The sequence below is a fragment of the Leopardus geoffroyi genome, chromosome A2, assembly GCF_018350155.1.
Source record: "Leopardus geoffroyi isolate Oge1 chromosome A2, O.geoffroyi_Oge1_pat1.0, whole genome shotgun sequence".
NCBI lineage: Eukaryota > Metazoa > Chordata > Mammalia > Carnivora > Felidae > Leopardus > Leopardus geoffroyi.
Genome location: NC_059331.1, coordinates 65,907,931 through 65,927,659, shown reverse-complemented (window position 1 = coordinate 65,927,659; position 19,729 = coordinate 65,907,931). Strand labels below are relative to the sequence as shown.

At 53.1% G+C, this 19,729-nt stretch overlaps 1 protein-coding gene across 7 annotated transcripts in view; it reads left to right on the top strand.

Moving 5' to 3' along the window:
- The window catches only part of GRB10 (growth factor receptor bound protein 10), a 185,221-nt gene that overhangs the window by 99,419 nt on the left and 66,073 nt on the right, over positions 1 to 19,729 (top strand). For 5 of the 7 annotated variants that reach the window (XM_045494287.1, XM_045494290.1, XM_045494291.1 and 2 more), the window contains one exon: positions 17,281 to 17,500. In XM_045494287.1, the coding sequence (XP_045350243.1) occupies positions 17,281 to 17,500 (220 nt within the window). Of the gene's footprint in view, positions 1 to 14,931; positions 15,097 to 17,280; positions 17,501 to 19,729 lie in introns of those variants that run through there. The other 2 variants (XM_045494292.1, XM_045494294.1) reach the window with 2 other exon arrangements.

Genomic DNA, 19,729 nt, shown 5'->3' with positions numbered 1-19,729 from the left:
ACCAGTTATTCCCTGTGTCTGGTTTCTTCCAGGGGGGCAGGGGAGGGCCCTGAGACCGTGGGCGAGTTAGTAAGCACTTTGTGGTTGAGATTCTTCAATAGCAAATACCCATCTCACATCATTACTGTGAAATACATTTGATAGGACAGTGATAACTTGGAGTCTCACGCTTGTCCCCATGTGTCTTTGGAGTTTTCACTGTCATCGGAGCCACATAGGGGAAACTGAGCCGGAGATGTTTGGTAACTTGCCCAGAAGTGACAGAGAAGTCACACACTGGTAAAATCGGAATCAAAGCCAAGTCCGTGCAGCTTTACGCTTGGAGGTAATTTAGGGGAAACATGTAGCATGTGCCTGTACATATAAGCTGTCCTACAAGCGTTACTTTATGTACCATATTTACCCCTTTCTCCCGAGATCGTGCGTTTCTTGACGGTAGGAACCATGTCTGACTGATCCTGAAGGTTCTGCGATAGTGCCTTGTATTTAATAGTTAATGTTTAAAGAATGCCTGAACTCACATGCCATAGATGCATGTGGCTTCCAGAAAGGTCCTGCGTTCCTGCCCCTTCCTGCCACGTGGGAAGTCCTGGTAATTCCAGGCACCTGAGATGAGAAGAAGTTAATGAAGACCTTCCCTTCGTGTGGTGCCATTTAGGAGGTGACAGGAGAGCTTGGGTCAGGATGACAAAGGACGAAATCAGAAAGTCAGCTGAGAAGACCGTGTGGCTCCTGCTGACCGTAGCTTTTGGACCAAGCTCGAGTCGTGGTTCATTGGATGCCCTCTTACCTACTTCTCCTTTTACTGTGTTATCCACGAGAATATCGTTGACGTTCTACCCGTTTCACACACGCGCGCACGTGCGTGCACGCATAAAAGTAACTCTTCATAGTGTCATTTCCTCACAGGAAAACAGTGCTGTCCCCTAAAGATAAAGTTCTCTTTCTCCCATTCCCGTTCCTGAATAGTAATGAACATTGGCCTCTGCTTGGACATTGAAGCCAAAAAGTGATTATAATTTTGATTTCTTTTTCTCTCCCTCCGTGCCTAATCACCTTTTATTAGGGCTGAGATGCCAAAAGGCGAGGAGGAAAATCCTCCCTAATCCTTCTCCCACAAAATGACATCTTTCCGCCTTTTGGAATACATTCGGGCCACGTCTAATAATTGTGTTTGCCCACGTGATTAATGCTGCTTCTGCAGGATCCGTCTAAATAAATGACTGTAGTGCTTACAGTCCTTCAGAAAGGTCATGATTTCTTGCCTCTACCCTCTGTGTCTTAATATGTTTAGGTGACCTTCCTGTTGTAAAAACAGGTTCTTAATCTGTTAACCAGTGAATCGACCTAACTGTGCTATGCGGTGGGCACTGTTGTTAACCCATATTTACAGGGGAGGAAACCGAGGCTCAGAGGCCAGAAAAGCCACCCAGATCACCCCCAAATGGCTGGCGGAGCCCATGTGTCCCCGCAGGTGGGCTGCAGCATTGGTGTCTCCCACCCCCGGCCGCCCTCCGTCCTTCACAGTCCGCTCATGCCTTCCTGACCTTCTGACCCCCTTAGATTTTTCAGTGGGTCAACCTGAGATGATAGCGGTGGGGACCGAATCCCCCTCGTCTCGGAAGCAGCCAAATCGGTTGGACCCCTGCCGCTGCCTCCCCTGTCCTGAACCTGTGCTCACTTCATCCTTTGCGCTTGGAACCGTCCAGGTGTTCACGAGGAGCACAGAACAGAGGCACCGAGGTGCCCGCTGGCCCCGCCTTTCCCAGCGGCAGGAGAGCCCAGACTCGACCTCCCCTTCCCGGTTCCCATGTGGAACCGACACGCTCATGTTTCACGTTTCCTTAGTTGTCAGGATGCTCACCTCTCAAGAACGGGCTTCATCCCTGAAGTCCTTGTGTTCTCCTCACCTTCGCTTTTCTTCCTCGAGCTCCTTACCTTTCCTGTTTCTCATGTTCATCAGCAAAAATCTGTTACCTGTCCAGGCCACGTCAGGAGCAAGGGACGCAGCGGTGAGCAGTGAGTTTTTAATTTATCGCTCATAGAACACACGGATCTTTTCGTCCAAGGAAGCGTAAATCCCATTTTTGGAAGCGGTGGGTCCAACTTAGATATAGTTCATTATTAAGATCAGTGACGAAAGAGTATCTTTAGATCTCCCTTAGGTAGAGAACTAGAATACGCTCTCTCCTAAAGTCTGACATACCCTTTTCCGCTATATTACACTTTACTTAAATTATTTTTTAAAAAAAAAATTTAAAGGGAGGGGGCAGCGGGAGAGGAGGAGAGAATCTAGTTTTTTAATGTCTAAAAAAAATTTTTTTAATGTTTATTTATTTTTGAGAGAGAGAAACAGAGTGTGAGCGGGGAGGGACAGAGAGAGAGAGGGAGACACAGAATCCGAAGCAGGTTCCAGGCTTTGAGCTGTCGGCACAGAGCCTGATGTGGGGCTCAAACTCCCAAACCGCGAGCTCAGGGCCTGAGCCGTAGTTGGACGCTTAAGTGACTGAGCCACCCAGGCGCCCCTTTAATGTTTGTTTTTGAGAGAAAGAGAGCACAAATCGGGTAAGGGCAGGGACAGAGGGCAACAGAGGATCCCAGGCTGGCTCTGCACTGACAGCAGTGAGCCCGATGAGGGGCTCAAACTCATGAACTGTGAGATCATGACCTGAGCCAAAGTTGGACGCTTAACTGACTGAGGCACACCCAAGAGCCCCTGGAAAAGAGAGAGAATTCCAAGTAGGTGCCACACTCAGGGAGGAGCCCAGTGCGGGGCTCAATCCCATGACCCTGGGATCACAACCTGAGCTGAAATCAAGAGCCGCATGCTCAACCAACTGAGCTACCCAGGGGCCCCTAAATTAACTTTTTAGTTTTTCAAACCTCAGTTAGCCAGCCCTTCCAAGTGAACATTTTTTGGAATGAGTTATTTTTCTTAGAGAATTTTAAACGCTATCCCCAAAGGAAGCTCTCAGGCTGGAGATTTCCAGCAAGGAAAAGTGAGCCCAACCTGTCCCTCGGGACAGAACGTACTGCTGCCTTCAGAAGTCATTGAACAAGGTTGCCGGTTTCACTTTCGTTGACACGGCTAATATTATATGCCCCCCTGCCAGGTGCCCCCGTCTCTGGGTCGGCTCTCCAGACTTCCAGTTCTCCCCTGCGGGCGGGCACTGTCCACACAACGTCCGGTTAATCCTCTCTGGGGTCCTGCCACGCGCTGACAGACGCCTGAGTGGGTTAAATAGTTGGGCGCTGGCTGTGTAGCCGGGAGCCCGCCCAGTGGCCCCCGCAGAACGTGCCAGGGAGCGGTAACTGACACCCGCCAGGCCTGCATTTAGTTCTGGACCAAGAGAGACTTTAATAATAGTCCTGACCTTTCCTGGGGGTGGGGGCAGGGACTGGAAGAGGTGGGGGGCACGGGCCGTTGCTCCTTCCATCCTGTGGCTGTATTTCAAATGCATGAAGAACAGTCCCAACCGGCCTGCGGCCTCCGTGGGTGTCAGATGGCTAAAGGCACCGTTGCACGGGGGGTGCTTCCCATGCAGGGGCTCCGTGTCGCGAGCCCCAGCTGCTGACGCCGAGCCAGCCAGCCAGAGTCTGCATCGGGCAAAATGGTTTTTACCCACCTCGGAGCACATGGGGAACGCTGGGTGACACTGGCTCCCTTACACGTCCCACTGATTGTGCCCCTGCCCATTCTCCGTGTGGCTGCCACTAGTTCTTTCGTTTGGTTTTGGTTTTGTGGTGGTTTGTTTTGTTTTTGTTCTTGTTTTATCTTAAAACAGTCTGGGAAGATGATTCTGTGCCTCGGACACTTGGGTCTTTCGGTTGCTACGGGCAATTAAATCAGTTGTTGCCCTCAGATCTTCGTGTGTGTGTGTGTGTGTGTGTGTGTGTGTGTGTGTGTGTGTGTGTATGTTTTCCTCCTGAAAACTGATCGTACCTGGTTTCGTTTCATACTTGTTCAAGTAGGTGTCTGTCTTTCCAATTTATTTCTAGGCTCCTTGAGACCAGGGGTCATGTTTTCGTTTTTTAATCTTTGGGGGGGGGGTAGAAAAAAACCCGAAGAGGATGTTGGATTTTTTTAGCCTCACCGGGGTAGGAACTGAGGCTCCACGAATAGCTGTGTGACTTTGCGGTGGGTATTGTAACCCAGCTGAGCCTTGGTTTTCTCATCTGTGAAATGGGCTTGATAGTCTGTGGCTCGTGGGTATGGTACAGGGTTTATGAGTAATCCCAGTGAATGTTCGCGTTCTGGCCCCCCGCTGCCTGCACACTCTCTCTCTCTCTGAATTACTCTTTAACCAGCACACAGGGCATCGGACACAGCGGACAAGGAGTGTTTGTTCAAGGGAATACTGCATCCCGCCTTGTCCGGGGCCCGGAGCCTGCTCCTTGGAGATGTGAGCAGGGAGCCCCTGACTTGAGAAATGTACCCTTCTTGTTCCATCTGGAAATGGAGCCCCTTCCTAGTGCAGAGCCCGCTTCCCACGAAGCCTCGCTCCTCATGTTCCAGTGTCTCCGTGGGCCACACTGCGGGGGAACGGGGGTGGAGGGGGGGGAGCAAGGTGTGATGTACGGAGCAGCATCTTCTCCTGAGAGGTTCAGCGGCACCCACAGTCGAGCGGGGAAACCTGAGGCTCTGGGGTGAAGGAAGAGTGTGCTTTCAAAGGGAGAGACACTGTTCAGAGCGGGATGCCCCACGCACTTCCTGGATGGGGGCAGAATTTGCATCTTTCCCTTGGCCCTGTGATCTCAGGGATGAGCCCTTAGGCCCCACGCCCTCAGGGAGGCCCACAGGGGCCAGGGTCTGGCCTGCTGGGTAAGCTTCCCGCAGAGCCCCCTTCCGGGATACGCCTCAGCCCTCCTTGGAAGCAGCCCGTCTGGCCTGTATCCACCTTGGCGGCTTGTGTGTAACCTGCCTGGTGGGCCTTTTTCCAAGGAGGGGAAGGGTTGGAGGCTCAGTAGCCCCCAGGGAGTTTGGGAACGCTGCCTGGCTGACTTTCTAGAAAATTCTACAGCTTGATTTATGGAGGCTGGGGACTCCAGTGTTTTAGGTATTCAACTAAAATTTACTGAGCACCTATTGTGTGCCAGGTAAGAAATTAGATGAAGCAACATAAATACGTATGGAGAGCGTAAAAACCAAGCCCACAGCCTCCCACTGTGCTCCCTCCTCCACTGCTCTTGGCCCTGAAACCTGGGTCCAGAGGGACCTTGTCCTGGAGCATTAATCAGAAGGCACCCCTTAATTTCCCTTAATTGAGAAACATTATCATAAGAATAGTAAGTCCTCAGGACCTCCATTCATTCCCTGCCGAGACTCCAAAGAATTGGATTCAGATGCATCCAGGTGAGCCCCAGGGAGCTGTTAGCTGGAACAGAAACCACCCAGGTGCTCCTGGGAGGACACATCTGGATAATGAGACCCTGCCTGCCACCTCTGGAACGGCCCTCTTTCTGGTTAAACCCTGTTTCCTTCCACATCCTGGAAAGCCAGCTCCTGTCTCCTGGGCGTTGCAGTTCTGGGAGTTGTGCCATTTCTTGGAATCGCCTGGTACGTTCTCCTGGAATGACTTTCCCCATCCTGACGCCTTGGAAGTCGGGTTCTTCTTAGAGCCGAATGCCCTCTAGTTGACTGTCTTGCCTGTACACAGAGATCTGGTTTTAAAACCTTCTCTTCTGCCAAGAGTGGGCATAACGGTCGTAGGAGAGTGGCCTCTGGGACACTTTCCTGGTTTGGCCACTGCCTCCACTGAGGCAAGGTCGTCTGTCTGGGGACGCACACCGCACCTTGTGCTGCTGTTACCGCCCCCTGCCTGTCGCTACCCTCTCTCGCAAGATGCTGAGGGGTTCCTTCCCTCCCCTCGGTTGATGGGAGCCCCTTTCTGCCAGGATCTCGGCTTGCTTCCTTCGCGATGTCTCCGCCCTGGAGCCGGTGGACGCAATTATTTTTCCAGAGGCAGGAAAAAGTTTCATCTCCGTCCTTGCGACTTTAGGGTTCTCGCGGTCACCCTTTGCCGAAGCCGGCAGAAGGGACTTGATCCTCAGGTGGCGGGGACTCGTGTCTGTTTCGCCGACATCTGTATTCCCAGGGCCTGGAACCATGTCACTTGTGTATCAGGTGTTCAGTCAGTACTTGACGGAGGAAGGAAGGTATTGGCCACACGAATGGATTTTATGCTTATGGAGTTAGATTCACAGAAACAGAGTGTTAGTGGTGAATGAGATAATAAAGACTCCCCACTGTCTGATTGGCCTTTAACACTTTGCCTTTCCGAGAGGACAGTGCTCTAGGCGAGTGATGGACTTTGGCCTGGATTTTCCCTCTTCGGCTCCAGTGTGCTCGCACTCATATTTTTAGGATTGATGGAAAGTGAGAACCTTCCAGAGTGACCAGCTGTTTGCACAGGTCTTGCGCTCGGCTTGTGGCTGCTTTATGATGTCACAGAAGAAGTAAGGGTCCGTGCCAGAGTCTGGAGAAGAAACACAGTAAATCACTAAGGAGAAAGATGCAGTTAATTTTTGCTTTTTTTTTTTTTTTTTTTTTTTTTGAGTGATGTTTTGTGGTCATGTTTCTGCCCTTCTCCCCCAACTAATTGTCTTCTATTAAGTACAAATAGAGACGGTACCCCTGAGTCTGTACTTCTTTTTTTTTCCCTCTAATGTGTAGCTGAGGTCCTTCCCGGAGAGGAAAATTCTTTTCCCGTGTCGTATTTGCTTCACGGTGCTGAACACAACCGCCTTCACAGACCCAAGAGAAGCTTCGGTGCCATCTAGATGCTCCCTTGCAACAACACGCGACAACACGGCAGGACACAGTCCAAGAAAGAAGGAAAATTTCCACTCTCGCTGGGTCATGTTCACCCAGCATCAGATTCCAGCTCTTGAATTTCAATGAGCGGAATCCCTGAGGGAAGTGAGGGGCTTTCCTTTTTAGGGGAGGCGGAGTGGGGGGATAGAATTATTTGACCGTTCTCTAAAACACACAGATTAAACAAATGAATCTCACCGGAATCAAAGTCCAGTGATAGCGGTTAATCATTATCTTCACTTTTTTTTTTTTTTGCTCATTTTGCTTTGGTCGTAGTGCTGTCTGGCCACCGGAATATCTGCATTTCATTCTAGGATCTGCCCTGGACTTTGTGACGTACCCTTCCCTCTGAGTATTGCAGTGCTCTGGCTGTCACATGGCCCCGGAGGGAAGAAGGAGGAATTTGTTGGGACGCCTGGGTGGCGCAGTCGGTTAGGCATCCCACTCTTGTTCAGGTCGTGATTGCACAGTTCGTGGGTTTGAGCTCTGCATCAGGCTCTGTGCTGACAGTGCGGAGCCTGCTTGGGATTTTCTCTCTGCCCCTCCCCTGGTTGTGTGCTGTCTCTGTCTCTTGTCTCTCTCTCTCAAAATAAAAAAACTTAAAACTAAAAAAGAAAAAAAAAGGAGGAATTTGTCAGGATGGGGAGACAGAGCCCAGCCTCCCTCCCTGAAAGTCACTGCTGGCACCGTTCTGGGCCACTTGTAGGCCTGGCCACACTCCAGGGACACGTGGGAAGTGGGCACAGCTGTGAGTGATCATGGGCTTACCCTGTTTCTTACAGGTTCTGTCCATTCAGCCTCCACTTAGGGTTGGGCATCGCCCAGGCCATCATACGATGGACACCTTACCATAAGATGAATATTGGCGGGTTGGGACAGCTACCTGCCGCGTGGTCCCCAGGACTGGAGTGGGCGAAGCATATGTATCTGTACCAAAAGCCAATGTTTGTTAGGAAGTGGGATCTGTGTTCAAGTGCAACTTCTGAAATGAGCAGCCTGGTCCTGGACCTTCCCAAACCAGTCTTCCTGGGGCTGCCTGATGAGTCACCCGAGAAGCCAGCCCCAGGGTCCCCGCGTCTCCCCCAGCCTCTGGGGCCTGGAGATTTCCCGAATCTTGTTTTGCCTCGTGGCTAGGTCCTGACACCCATCTCTTAGGTGGAATAGCTCTCTTCCGGATGTGACGCTTGACTTCTCTGCACGGCTAAACCCCTGTCCCTGCTGGTCACCATGGGCCACATTCCGCATTGGCCCCCAGGAGCCCGCCCCTGTGCTGGCCAGCAGGGGTGACGTGTGCATCATTTCTTCGGCCCTGGTAATGGAGGAAGCTGCCTGTGAGTGGGGAGGGTGGCTTTGGCCCAAGCACCTCCGGGAGCGTGACCATCAGGGCAGGCTGGCCTGGCCGAAGGCACCATTGTCCGAACAAGCACCCTGACCTTTCTGAAAGAAAACAGATCGGACTTCTCCTGCGGGCTTTTTTGCTAGCAGCCGTGGGACCTTGACCCCACTGAACATGAGGGTATTTGTCTCACTGTGAAATCGGCATTATTGTCCCTGTTGTTATTTTGATGATTAGTCATCAGCGATGTGAAGTGTAGGGGCACATGATACGTACTTGGTAACTGCAGTCACGGGTGGTTATCGCCACTGCGTGTGGACACCCAGGTCAGAGGTCAGGCTCCCGGTGAGGCCACCAGGTCACCGTGTGGCACATTGGATTTCCACTCCTTTGGGTCTCACTTTGCTGAACCATGCAGGATGATTCACCGGGAAGCCACACCTCGAATACTAGGAAGGAAAGGGAACCGAGTCTGCACTGAGACAGGCTGAACGTGCAAATAGCAAATACCAACCTGCATCATGTATTTCCAGTGTTTTCCTTCGAGCTTTTTTTTTTAAGTTTATTTATTTGTTAAAAAAAATGTTTTTTTTTAATGTTGGCTTATTTTTGACAGACAAAGCATGAGCGGGGGACAGGCAGAGAGAGAGGGAGGGAGACACAGAATCCGAAGCAGGCTCCAGGCTCCGAGCTGTCAGCACAGAGCCCGACGTAGGACTTGAACCCACGGACTGTGAGATCATGACCTGAGCCGAAGTCGGACACTCAACCGATTGAGCCACCCAGGCGCCCCTATTTATTTATTTTGAAAGAGAGCATAAGAAGGGGAGGGGCAGAGAGAGAATCCCAAGAATGTTCCGTGCTGTCAGTGCAGAGCCCAACATGGGGCTCGAACTCATGAACTGTGACATCACGACCTGAGCTGAAATCAAGAGTCTGGACACTCAACCAACTGAGCCACCCAGGCGCCCCTGCCTTCCAAGTTTTGAAAGAGCCCACGAACTTGAACACGTTTGCCTCCTAGACTGTCTTTTGAGTACTTCCTCGCCGGCTGTGTGTGCAGGCAGGACAGGGGCTGATAAATCTGGGAGTCACTCAGTCGCTGACTGGTTGTCAAGGCGGTTTCTGGTGTCAGGGTTTTGGAATTGTGGGAATCCTCCCTCTTTCCATGCGGGACATAGGATTTCACCAGCTCCTTCCTGAAATACTGATTTTCCTCCATCCCTTGTTAACCTGGCTACGTTCAGGGAAGGGGAGGGTGAGGGCATCTGGGCAGCCCTGGGCGGGTCAGCATCCTGGGAACCTTGGACGGTGTCTCCCCTTGAGTCGGGACCCAAAGGAGCCTGAACGCGTCAGACCAGGGTGGAGATGGGACCGGGGCTCCCTGCCAGCCCGGCAGCACAGGAAAAGCACTTCTCTAGACAGAATTATCTACACACAGCTTTAAGGAAGACAGGTTACATGTTTCATGAAAGCCGGGAATCGGTGATCTACGTGGGTTTTCTTGTCTGTGGGGCTATCTGCTGGGGCCCTGCATCTGTGACTTGCTCTGGGAAGCTCTGGGAGGGCTCAGGATGCAGTTCTAAATTAGCAGAAGAGAACTCCAGAGCTTCTCACGGAAGGAGAGAGGTGACCAAATAGCCAGCAGCCTCCCTGAGGGAACAGTCCTGCCTTTGGAGTAGGGGAAAGAAAGGCACCCCAAGACAAGTAGAGAAGGTGTCACCTGTAAATGAAAAGGAACACGTTGGTTCAGCCTCAGCACATGGAGAGGACTGTTTCAATTTCAACCTTGTCTGAGCGGATCGGACCCAGCCTCGTGTCACTGGATGCCCCTGAACGTGCTCTGGGGCTGGCAGTGGCATTGTGGGCTTGGGAGGCCACGTATATCCGCTGAGTGCTGCCCAGAACCCAGCAGCAGGAAGTGTAGGAGGTGCACATGTGGAGTTGAAGTGAAACACACCCACACACATTTTTCCTGCTGGTGAATTAATCAGCTTGTTGATAGGTATTTTCTCAGTTTATTGGCACTGACAGTGGCGGTTGTCGTCGTCTATGGGAGGTGGGTGGAGAGGAGAGTACCATTTCCCACAAAGGCTGGAAAGCGAAGTTTCTCTTGTACGTGCTTGAAAGGTCAGGAGACGTGAGTGTGTGGCTGAAGCTATATATATGTAGTTCTGGGTATATGCTGGACGTAATTCTAGGGTTTTTATTTCCTGCTTCAAATCCCGCCTGCCTGTAGTAACCACCGAAATAAAGCATTGGTTCAATTTTTTTTAAACGACACGATTTAGAAATGGCCTTTATATTTGTATTTGGAGATATGTTTAGGTGATCTGCTTTTAGGGTTTCTGAATATCTGTAACTATCACGAATATGAACAGAGGTATACTCTAACAGTGTAATACCTGATTTTCTTATTCTTACTTATGTCCAACTGTACCTATTAAAAATTAAGTACTTGTGGGGCATTTGGGAGGCTCAGTCAGTTAAGCATCTGACTCTTGATTTCGGCTCAGGTCCTGATCTCACGGTTTGTGGGATCAAGCCCCGCATCCGGCTCTGCGCTGACAACCCGGAGCCTGCTTGAGATTCTCTCTCTCCCTCTCTCCGCCCCTCCCCCACTCATGCTCTTTCTCTCTCAAAGAAACGTTTCTAAAAAGAATTAAATACCTGTGAGTGGAATCTGTGAGGATAGAGATTCATTGGTGTGCCAAAGGCATTTCAGTAGAATGCTGACTTTAGTAGAATTAAAACCTGTACAAGGTTTTAATTACTCAGAGGTCAACAAAAACGGCTTGCCCAGTGAACATGGCTTAGGTTTAAAACGCCTTCGCAGGCTGGACCTTTAGTTCCCGTCCAGATAGAAGCGTGTAAGAACTTTGGCCTTTACATATGTGTTCGGGACTTTTCAGCTACAGCACTGAGAAGAAATCTTCCCCTTACCTCTGCTCTGACTCGGCACTTTCCAGAAGGGTGGGTTCCCCCCGCCCTCCCGGCAAGCAGTTCTCTGACACCAGCTGCGTGCGTCCATACTGGGTTCAGTCATTTACTAGAGCGTCCACCGGACTCAGGCAAACGGCTTACTAATTAGGTTACTAGTTTGTTATAAAGGATACAGCTCAGGAACAGTCTGTTGGAAGAGGTGCGTAGAGCAAGGTATGGGGAAGGGGTTCGGGGCTCCCGTGCTGGGCACGCTACCCCCCAGGCTCCTCCATATGTGCACCAACCTGGGAGCTCTCCAAAACCTATGGGGTTGGGAGTTTTGATAGGGGTGCTTCACCACATGTGCACAATTGATTACATCATTGGCCGCTGGTGATGAGCTCAGCGTCCAGCCCCTATGTCCTCCCCTCCTCCCCCCCCCCCCCCACCCCGAGGGCACAGAATGGGACTGGACCCTTCCAAACCTATAGCCCTGTGATGATCCTGATAGGCTCCCTTGGCAGCCAGCCCCCAGCCCATGGTTACCTGGTGGCTTTCCAAAAAGCACCTCATTAACATAAACTCAGGTGTGGTTGAAAGGGGTTTGTCATGAGTAACAAAAGGTGATGTTTTATAAAAGAGGATCCTTTCACCTTTATGAAAGCCCTGGGGCTATCTCAGGAACCACGACAATGACAACAACAACAACAACAAAGACCAGACATCAGAACAAAAGATGCCCCCATTGCTTTTATGGTTTAGAAAATTATAAGGATCTCAGGAGCCCAGTGCCAGGGTCCCTAAGGCAGGCCAAGATCTCTGTTTCCTCTTCTGTCACAGCCTCACCCATTGATTTTCTTTTTCTTCCTTTTACTTAAAATCACCTATCACTCTTTAGGGATTTAGCATCTTAAGCAAGCCTGCCCCGCCCTGCCTTACTTACCAGCCCACCTTCTAGACAAAGACGGGAGGAAACAGACAGACATTGCATGTTAACAGGTGCTCACGTGGGTCCGTGGGTCCGGGAAGAATGGACAGTATACACGTGTATCTTGAAAACCCCGGGCACGTAGCGTTTCTTTAAGGTGCCAGTGAATGCAGTGAAGCGGAGTCAATGAATGTCCTGTTTCCTAGCCAGTGAAGGAGGCCACTAGATGGCGCTGTGGACCCAGCAGGGCCTACAGGGAGGGAGGCTCCTGGGGCTAGAAGGCCGAGCCTCACCTGTAGCTGGCGCTCTCCTCTGTGCCCACAGTCAGCTGGTGAGCGCCTGGCCGCCTCCTGGTTGGCTTACGGAGGACGTGTGCCCCGAATTATCTATGAGCCAAACACGAATTTGGTTCACCGACTTTGTATCTGTTTTAGAAGCAAAGCTTCCTCCGTGTGCTGATTGATGGCAGTGAGGCCAGGCACGCATGTGGGTTTGAGATCAGATGAACTGCTCAGATATTTGGGACAAAAGTCAGTGTCCAGTTTGGGACTGGGTTATTTGTGGAAGCAAAGCGTCTATTAATAAGTTGATTTACAACCGTGTTGTCTGACCTGTATTTGTGCGGTAAATACATCCTCCTGAATCCGCGTGACGTGAGACGGAGTGTGTAAAATTGTTTCACCTTCCCCTTCATGTGCCTTCCAGGGGCGGTGCGGTCTCACGGAAAGTATTTTGGCATCAAGTTTGCACCAAATAGATACTTAATGTTAGCACTCATTTCCAGAAGTATCTGTCTTGTGCTCACCCTGTGTGTTTGTTTCTCTGCAGAAGGGCTTTCACGGGGCGGGTGGTTGATCTGTGTGTTGTCGGTTCATGTAGGGACCACAGGGACAGGGAAGGCGGGTAGCCATCCCGCACGACACGGGACGTGCTCACAGAATGTGAGCCATTCCGAGCGTTTTTGCGAGAACTGAGTGTCACGTCAGTAATGCCTTAGTGGATTCCTATACCGTAGTTCAGTAAGTTTTCAAAGAACATGATGGCGAGTGTCTTCCTTCAAATCAATCCTTTGTGACCCCTGCTTGGAAGATTCCATTGTTAGCCTGCGCTAGATTTAACAGAGTGTAGGTAAAATCCCAGAACGCTAAGTGAGTCTGTTATCTGGACAGATGAAATGCTAATTGAGCGACAGGAATTTTAAAGTTTGTCCCGGGCTAGGATACTTTAGATTCTTTTTTTTTTTTTTTAATTTTTTTTTTTTTAATTTTTTTTTTTTTTTTTTTTTTCAGCGTTTATTTATTTTTGGGACAGAGAGAGACAGAGCATGAACGGGGGAGGGGCAGAGAGAGAGGGAGACACAGAATCGGAAACAGGCTCCAGGCTCTGAGCCATCAGCCCAGAGCCTGACGCGGGACTCGAACTCCCGGACCGCGAGATCGTGACCTGGCTGAAGTCGGACGCTTAACCGACTGCGCCACCCAGGCGCCCCTTAATTTTTTTAACGTTTATTTATTTTTGAGACAGAGAGAGACAGAGCATGAACAGGGGAGGGGCAGAGAGAGAGGGAGACACAGAATCTGAAACAGGCTCCAGGCTCTGAGCCATCAGCCCAGAGCCTGACGTGGGGCTCGAACTCACGGACCGCGAGATCGTGACCTGGCTGAAGTCGGACGCTTAACCGACCGAGCCACCCACGCGCCCCTACTTTAGATTCTTTAAAAGGTTTGGTTTGGGGGCACCGGGGTGGCTCAGTCAGTGAAGCGTCCAACTCTTGATTTCAGCTCAGGTCAGGATCTTAACGGTTCGTGAGATTGAGCCCCAAGTTGGGCTCTGTGCTTACTGCGTGGAGCCTGCTTGGGATTCTCTCTCTCTCTCTCTCTCTCTCTCTGCCCCTCCCCCAGTTGTTAGCCTGCTCTCGCTCTCTTTCTTTCTCTCATAATGAATAGACATTAAAAAACAACAAAAAAAAGAACTCTAACAGTGAGCCTCTCTTTCTGCCTGACTCCTCAGGGAGGACGGAAGTGACCCTGGTGGCCACTGTATTCTGCTGGGTCTCCTGGTTGGGGGCACATGTGACTGACAGCCAGGTGACACCCCAGCGGCCCATGATGACCCTCCCCCGGCCTGCCCATGGCATCCAGCCTCTCCCTCCCCGCCCCTACCCCACCCCCCACCCCCAGGCATTCCCGAAGGCTGGATGGATAGCTACTGTGAGCTCTGAGTTTCACCCCATATTGATTCTTAAATGGTCACCCCAATTGATTCTTAAGAGAAAAATACTGAATTGTTTGTAGGATGAGTTAGGGCGGCCTAGGCTTAATCGTGTTCCAGAGCTCAATCGGGCAACTATTACATGGAAGCTAAATGTGAGTGCAGGATGCATTCTAGAACCTTCCTGAAGCCCCGGACTCGTGAGCCCCAGTGTGACTTGTACCTTTTCTGAGAAGGCGGATACCGTGAGGTCTCAGTAAATACCCAAGTGGCTGGCTCTCTTCGGGCAGCCGTCTGTTGGTTTTGTGCTTGCCGAGTTCTGCTTCCTCAGTTTACAGATGTGGCCTCCGGACAGGGGACAAGGGGACAAGGCTGTGTGCATACCTCTCCCTCCCGGGGTCTGGATTTTCCCACTCCTCCCACGTAGCTGCCTGCCCTCTGAACCCTAAGCAAGAGCTCTGCCTGCTGACTCTGGCGTTCTCCTTTGTGATAGATTACTTATTGATTACACGGCAGTCATGAATTACTAATTCAGCCCTGTTGTCCTTCTGATATCTGGCCGCGGGATTAATATTTGACCGTGCACAGGCCAAGCGCTGGCAGCGTCTCCTGCCTTCCCGCATGGGCCCTGGGGACGCGAGGCCCCGCTCACAAGTTTCTGGTCAGGATTTCGGTCCGTGTCCGCTCTGCTCAGACAGCTCTCGGTGTTCTCGGTTCCAGCAGCGAAACCGCATTCCTGCTGTTTCAGAAGCATCCGATGCTCTCCCGTCAGTCCGTGTGTCCATCCTGCTCAGGGCCCAGTGTGATCCATCTAAAGCCTGCTGTGTATAATCACCCCGTCCAGGCCTTCCCCAGACCCCTCTCCCTGGCACCATTGCCTGCAAGGTACAGAACGGGGTGGGGGATGTCTGTGACCTTTCTTTCTGCTTCTACCTAAATCTTCCCAAAAGTGCTCTCCTCCCCACCCCCCGCTTGCAACCACGGGGTTCCCGCGTTCTCTGCCCCTTTGGCCTGCGTGCCTTCCTTTTTTCTCGCTGTCTTGCTTTGCTCTGTTTCTTGTGCCCTTTTGCCTAATGAGATGGAGAAGCTGAAGCAAAGGGACCCGAGATGTTTATACGAGGACTGGACAGGCAGGGAGGGCAGGTCCCAGAAAGGTCCGTGAGCTCATGCATTGAGCACACACCTGGTGAGGCCAGCTTGGTAGCTGCAGGAAGTGTTTTCAGGTCGAAGGTCCGCCTCTTGGCACCGGCGTGCCCCTGGGCAAGGTCCTTGCTTCCCCCGGGGTCTGTTCCTCAGCCGTGGGACCGGGTGGCAGTCACGGTGTCTGTGGTGGCACGGGGAATAGATGAGATGGATCTGTGCCCGGCTCTGCCGCAGGGCAGGGTGATGACCAGCCTCCTGCCCTCACCCACCCCCGCGGACCCCGGGTTGGGTTGTAGAGGCTGAGAAACAGAAAGCCAGGCCTGGTGCCGCGGGCGGGGGGCCCGTAGGTGGCGGGCTGGGGCAGCGGGTTCACAGGGGCCTTCCCGTCGGGGGAGCTTGTGGTCCCGGCTTGGCAAGGGTGTTGCTGTCTTGGGCCCCCAGCCCCTCAGGCTGAGCAGGTGTCGCTTATGGGACCAAGTGGGCCTGTGAGTTAGGGGGACTTGCGGAGTGCCCCAGTGGGTGAGCGCATTCACACGTGCCACGTTCGAAGTGACCGAGCGGAAAACGCAGAGAAGGGGGGCTGTGCTGTCAGTTTCCAGCGGGTTACAAACAGGAGAAGCTAACTCGGTAGCCCCAGCCCGCGATGACCAGGGATGCAGGATGCTTTATGGAGCTCGCGGCCGGAGTACGGCCGGGCCTTAGCAGGAATGCGCACTGAGTCACGCTGGGCAGCTCAGAGCCTGCCCTGTGTCCCCAGGTTTCTGTCTCTGCCTCCCGCCCTGGGTGCTCCCACATCTCTGGGTGTGCCGGGTTATACCCCTCATCGTGTGCAGTCAGGGTTCTTCAGAGAAACAGAACCATTAACATGTGCATTTATACGTGTATGGGGAGGGGGGTGCAGGTTAAGGAGTTGGCTCCCACGATTGTGTAATTGGACGTCCAGAATCTGCGGGGTCGACCGGGAGGCTGGGGGCCCAGAGAGGAGTTGCAGTTTGAGTCCGGAGGCAGAATTCTTCCCTCCTCGGGGGACTGTGGTCTTTTTCTCTTCAGGACCTTCACCTGATTGGATGAGGCCCATCCACATTATGGAGGGCAATCTGCTTTGCTCAGAGGCTACTGACTTAAATGGTAATCTCATCTAAAAAATACCTGCACGGAAACATCTAGAATCAAGTGTGACCAAATACCGGCGACCTAGCCAAGTTGACACGAAGAATTTCCCATCAAAGTCTCTGTGTGTGCCTCTGCTATTTTCTGACCTTCCGTCCGGCATTCCCTGTGCTTCTCTCTCTCTGCGTCCGCCTCGGGCCTTCTGTGAGGACAGGCTTCCTCAGGCTCCCAGGCCAGTCGAGGGCACCTGGAGGTGTGCAGGTGCATGATTGATCCGCAGCCACCCGTGAGCCCGTCTGCGTGGCTTGGGCCCTCCTGGAGCTCTTAGCTGGCCCAGGCTGCTGTCCGTGCTGGGTGCTGTTCTGTTCCTGTGTCTCTCTTTCACTGCTAGAATTTCAGGGAAGGGAGAAGGCCTGACTTGCCTAAGTAGAGCTCGCTGTCCACCTGTGGTCTGGCCACCTGAGGCTGCGCAGCTGTGACCGCGTGTGGCCCGTCCACCCCAAAGGGGGTGTGAGCTAGGCAGGTGCTCCGAAGGGTGTGTGCAGCCGCTGGGAATGCGGCTGGACCGTAGTTATCAAGTAGCTTCTGGAATATCAGCAAACATCAGTAGATGGAACATGTATGATTCCTTACGGGATATGTATCCTCAGTTATGCTCCTCTGCCTTCACCTAATATTTTAAAATATTGTGAGTTTTGGAACCTGAGCCCTAAGATGCCCGTGTGGCCATGGCCCCTCACTGCTGCTAAAGTTTTGTCTTGTTCTGTTCTGTTTTTTTTTTTTTTTTTCTCCCCCGCTTTTGCCTTTAACGCCCAGAGGATGACGTAGACCTGGAAGCCCTGGTGAACGATGTGAGCGCGTCCCTGGAGAGTCTGTACCCGGCCTGTAGCATGCAGTCAGAGACGGTGCCCCTGCTCCAGAATGGCCAGCACGCCCGCAGCCAGCCGCCACCCTCAGGAACAAGGTCCCTCCAGCCGCAGGCGTCCCCGCGACTGCAGGTGCAGCGCTCACAGCCTGTGCACATCCTCGCCGTCAGGTGGGCCCCGGGGCCCGGAGGGCCTCGTCTCCAAGAGCAAGGGAGGGCCTTCGCACGGACACAATAGCGCCACCTGCTGCGTAGACACGTTCCTTGTCTCTGTGCAGCCCGTGCCCAGAGTGGGGTGGGTGGGGGGACCTGGGGCAGTGGTGTCCCCGGGGGCTGTCAGACATGTGCCACCTCAGACCCGTGGACGCATTCCATTTGTATTCCTGGAAATACCAGGGCTGGGGGGAGGGGCTCGTGGGAAGCCGGGTTGGGGGGTTGGGCTTCCTTGGAGGCGGCAGATCTCGGATTTGGGTGTTGAAGGGTCAGTGGGAGTCGGTGGGCGGCGGGCGGGGAGAAGAGATTTCGTGAGCAGAAGAGAGGATTCTCGTTGTCCCGAGGGGCAAAACTTCCCCCCTTTTTGTATGGCTGCACGACACAGCATTGCGTGTTCTGCGTTTTCCTCACCGAGCCGTCGGTTGATGGCCAACGTGGACAGCACGCTAAGTGAATGGGCCTGTCACAGAAGGATGGTGCCACATGGTTGCACTCACGTGTCGCCTCTAAGGTGGCCAAACTTCTAGACGCAGAGGGTAGGAGTGCTGGATGCCAGGGCCAGGGGCAGGGAATCAGGAGATACGGGACTGAGCGTTCAGAGTGTTGGTTTTACAAGACGAGTCAGTCCTAGGACGTCCTGCGGCACGGAGCCCACGCGTGACGGCGCTGCTGTGCAAGGAGGGAAGAGCTTCTGCAGTAGCAATAAAGGCGGAGGGAGCGGTTGCAGGCTGTGGGTGATGACAAGCCGGACTGGCGACAGATCGAGTGTCTACTTACGACACACCCGGTCGTTCACGTTAAACACGTACAGCATTTTGCGCGTCTGTCACGCCTCCACGGGGTGCTTTGCACACAAGATGATCCTGACAGGTGCGGGCCAGATCCCAAAGGCGTCTCTGAGCCCTTCAAGGGGAGAGACGGGGAAAGGATTTGAACAGGCGAGCAAGGAGATGGGGTTACGGTTCTGGTAGATAATTCTGGCAGCCTGGTGTCGGGGTGGTGGGCTAGACCACGGCTGATTTGGAGGCCATTTCGAGGACCAGCCTAGAGACGGTGGTGTCCTGACCCCGATGAAGAGGGGGATGGATGGGAGTTGTCACACCCGGATTTGGGAGGGGGAGGGGCAGGGCACTGAGGGTGTCTCTACCCCGTCTCCCCGGGGCCCGGGACGTGGGTGGACCGGTGTGGCCGCCGCCCGGTCGCTGTTGGCTCTGGAGGTTTTCAGGTGACAGTGGAGGGATGGGAGCGGGCGAGGGACCGAGGCCAGCCTCCCTGCCTCCCTGCACTTTCTAGTGCAAGGCTGTGTGGGGCCCTCCATCTTGGGCCTCGGTTAGGCTGGGGTTCATTGGGCTGGTGGTTCCTCAGCACTGCATCTCCTGGGGATCTCGCTTCCTTTCATTGGGATGGGGATAGGGCAAGGTGGTCCTCTCTGCTTCCAGAAACTTCTGTGAGGCTCTTTCTGGTCTGACATCCCAGGTCTTCTGCAGCTGGGTAACCCTCTTGCCAAGGTAGCCTGTTGTATCTTGGGGAGCTCAGAGCTGTCTGCAGGGGGGGGTGTAGCAGCTCTGTGGCCTGCGGTCGGCCGCCTCTCGGCTTCCTGCCTTTCCTCCCCTCCGTCGTCCCGGTGTTTATACCTGCCTGTGCTTTCTTGAGCATCCGTCCTGTTCTCTTGGCCCCTGTGGAGTTCAGTCTGGAGGGAGACTTTTCTCCATGTGGCTGGGATCTGGGGTCTCTCAGTCACCCATCCCTGGAAGGGTGGGAGGCCCCTGGGAAGACGGGGTCGCAGCCCCAACAGTGACAGTGCCCAGAGCGGAGTCAGGGCAGAGGTGGCATAGGCCGACCTGGGCCTGTTTGTTGCCTGGGGCCCTTGAGCTAAAGTTTGGGCCGAACTCAGCCCTATGCCCTGGGGTTGCCTGTGTTAGGTCCCACGGGGGTGCACGGGGTAGGCGTGCGCCACAGGGCATCTTACTTTTGGATGTGTTTAAAAAATGGGGTGACCAATACGGGATACCCAAAGATTTCTTTTGTAAGTGAGGCTTTATGTTGAGCACTTCCTGTGTATGGTCTCTCTCGAGTCCTCACTTATTAGCTGATACAGTGGCCACCACAACCCTACGAGGCGGGTGATGTCATGGGCCTCATTGCTCAGGTGAGGAAACTGAGGCACTGGGGGACGTGACAGGCCCA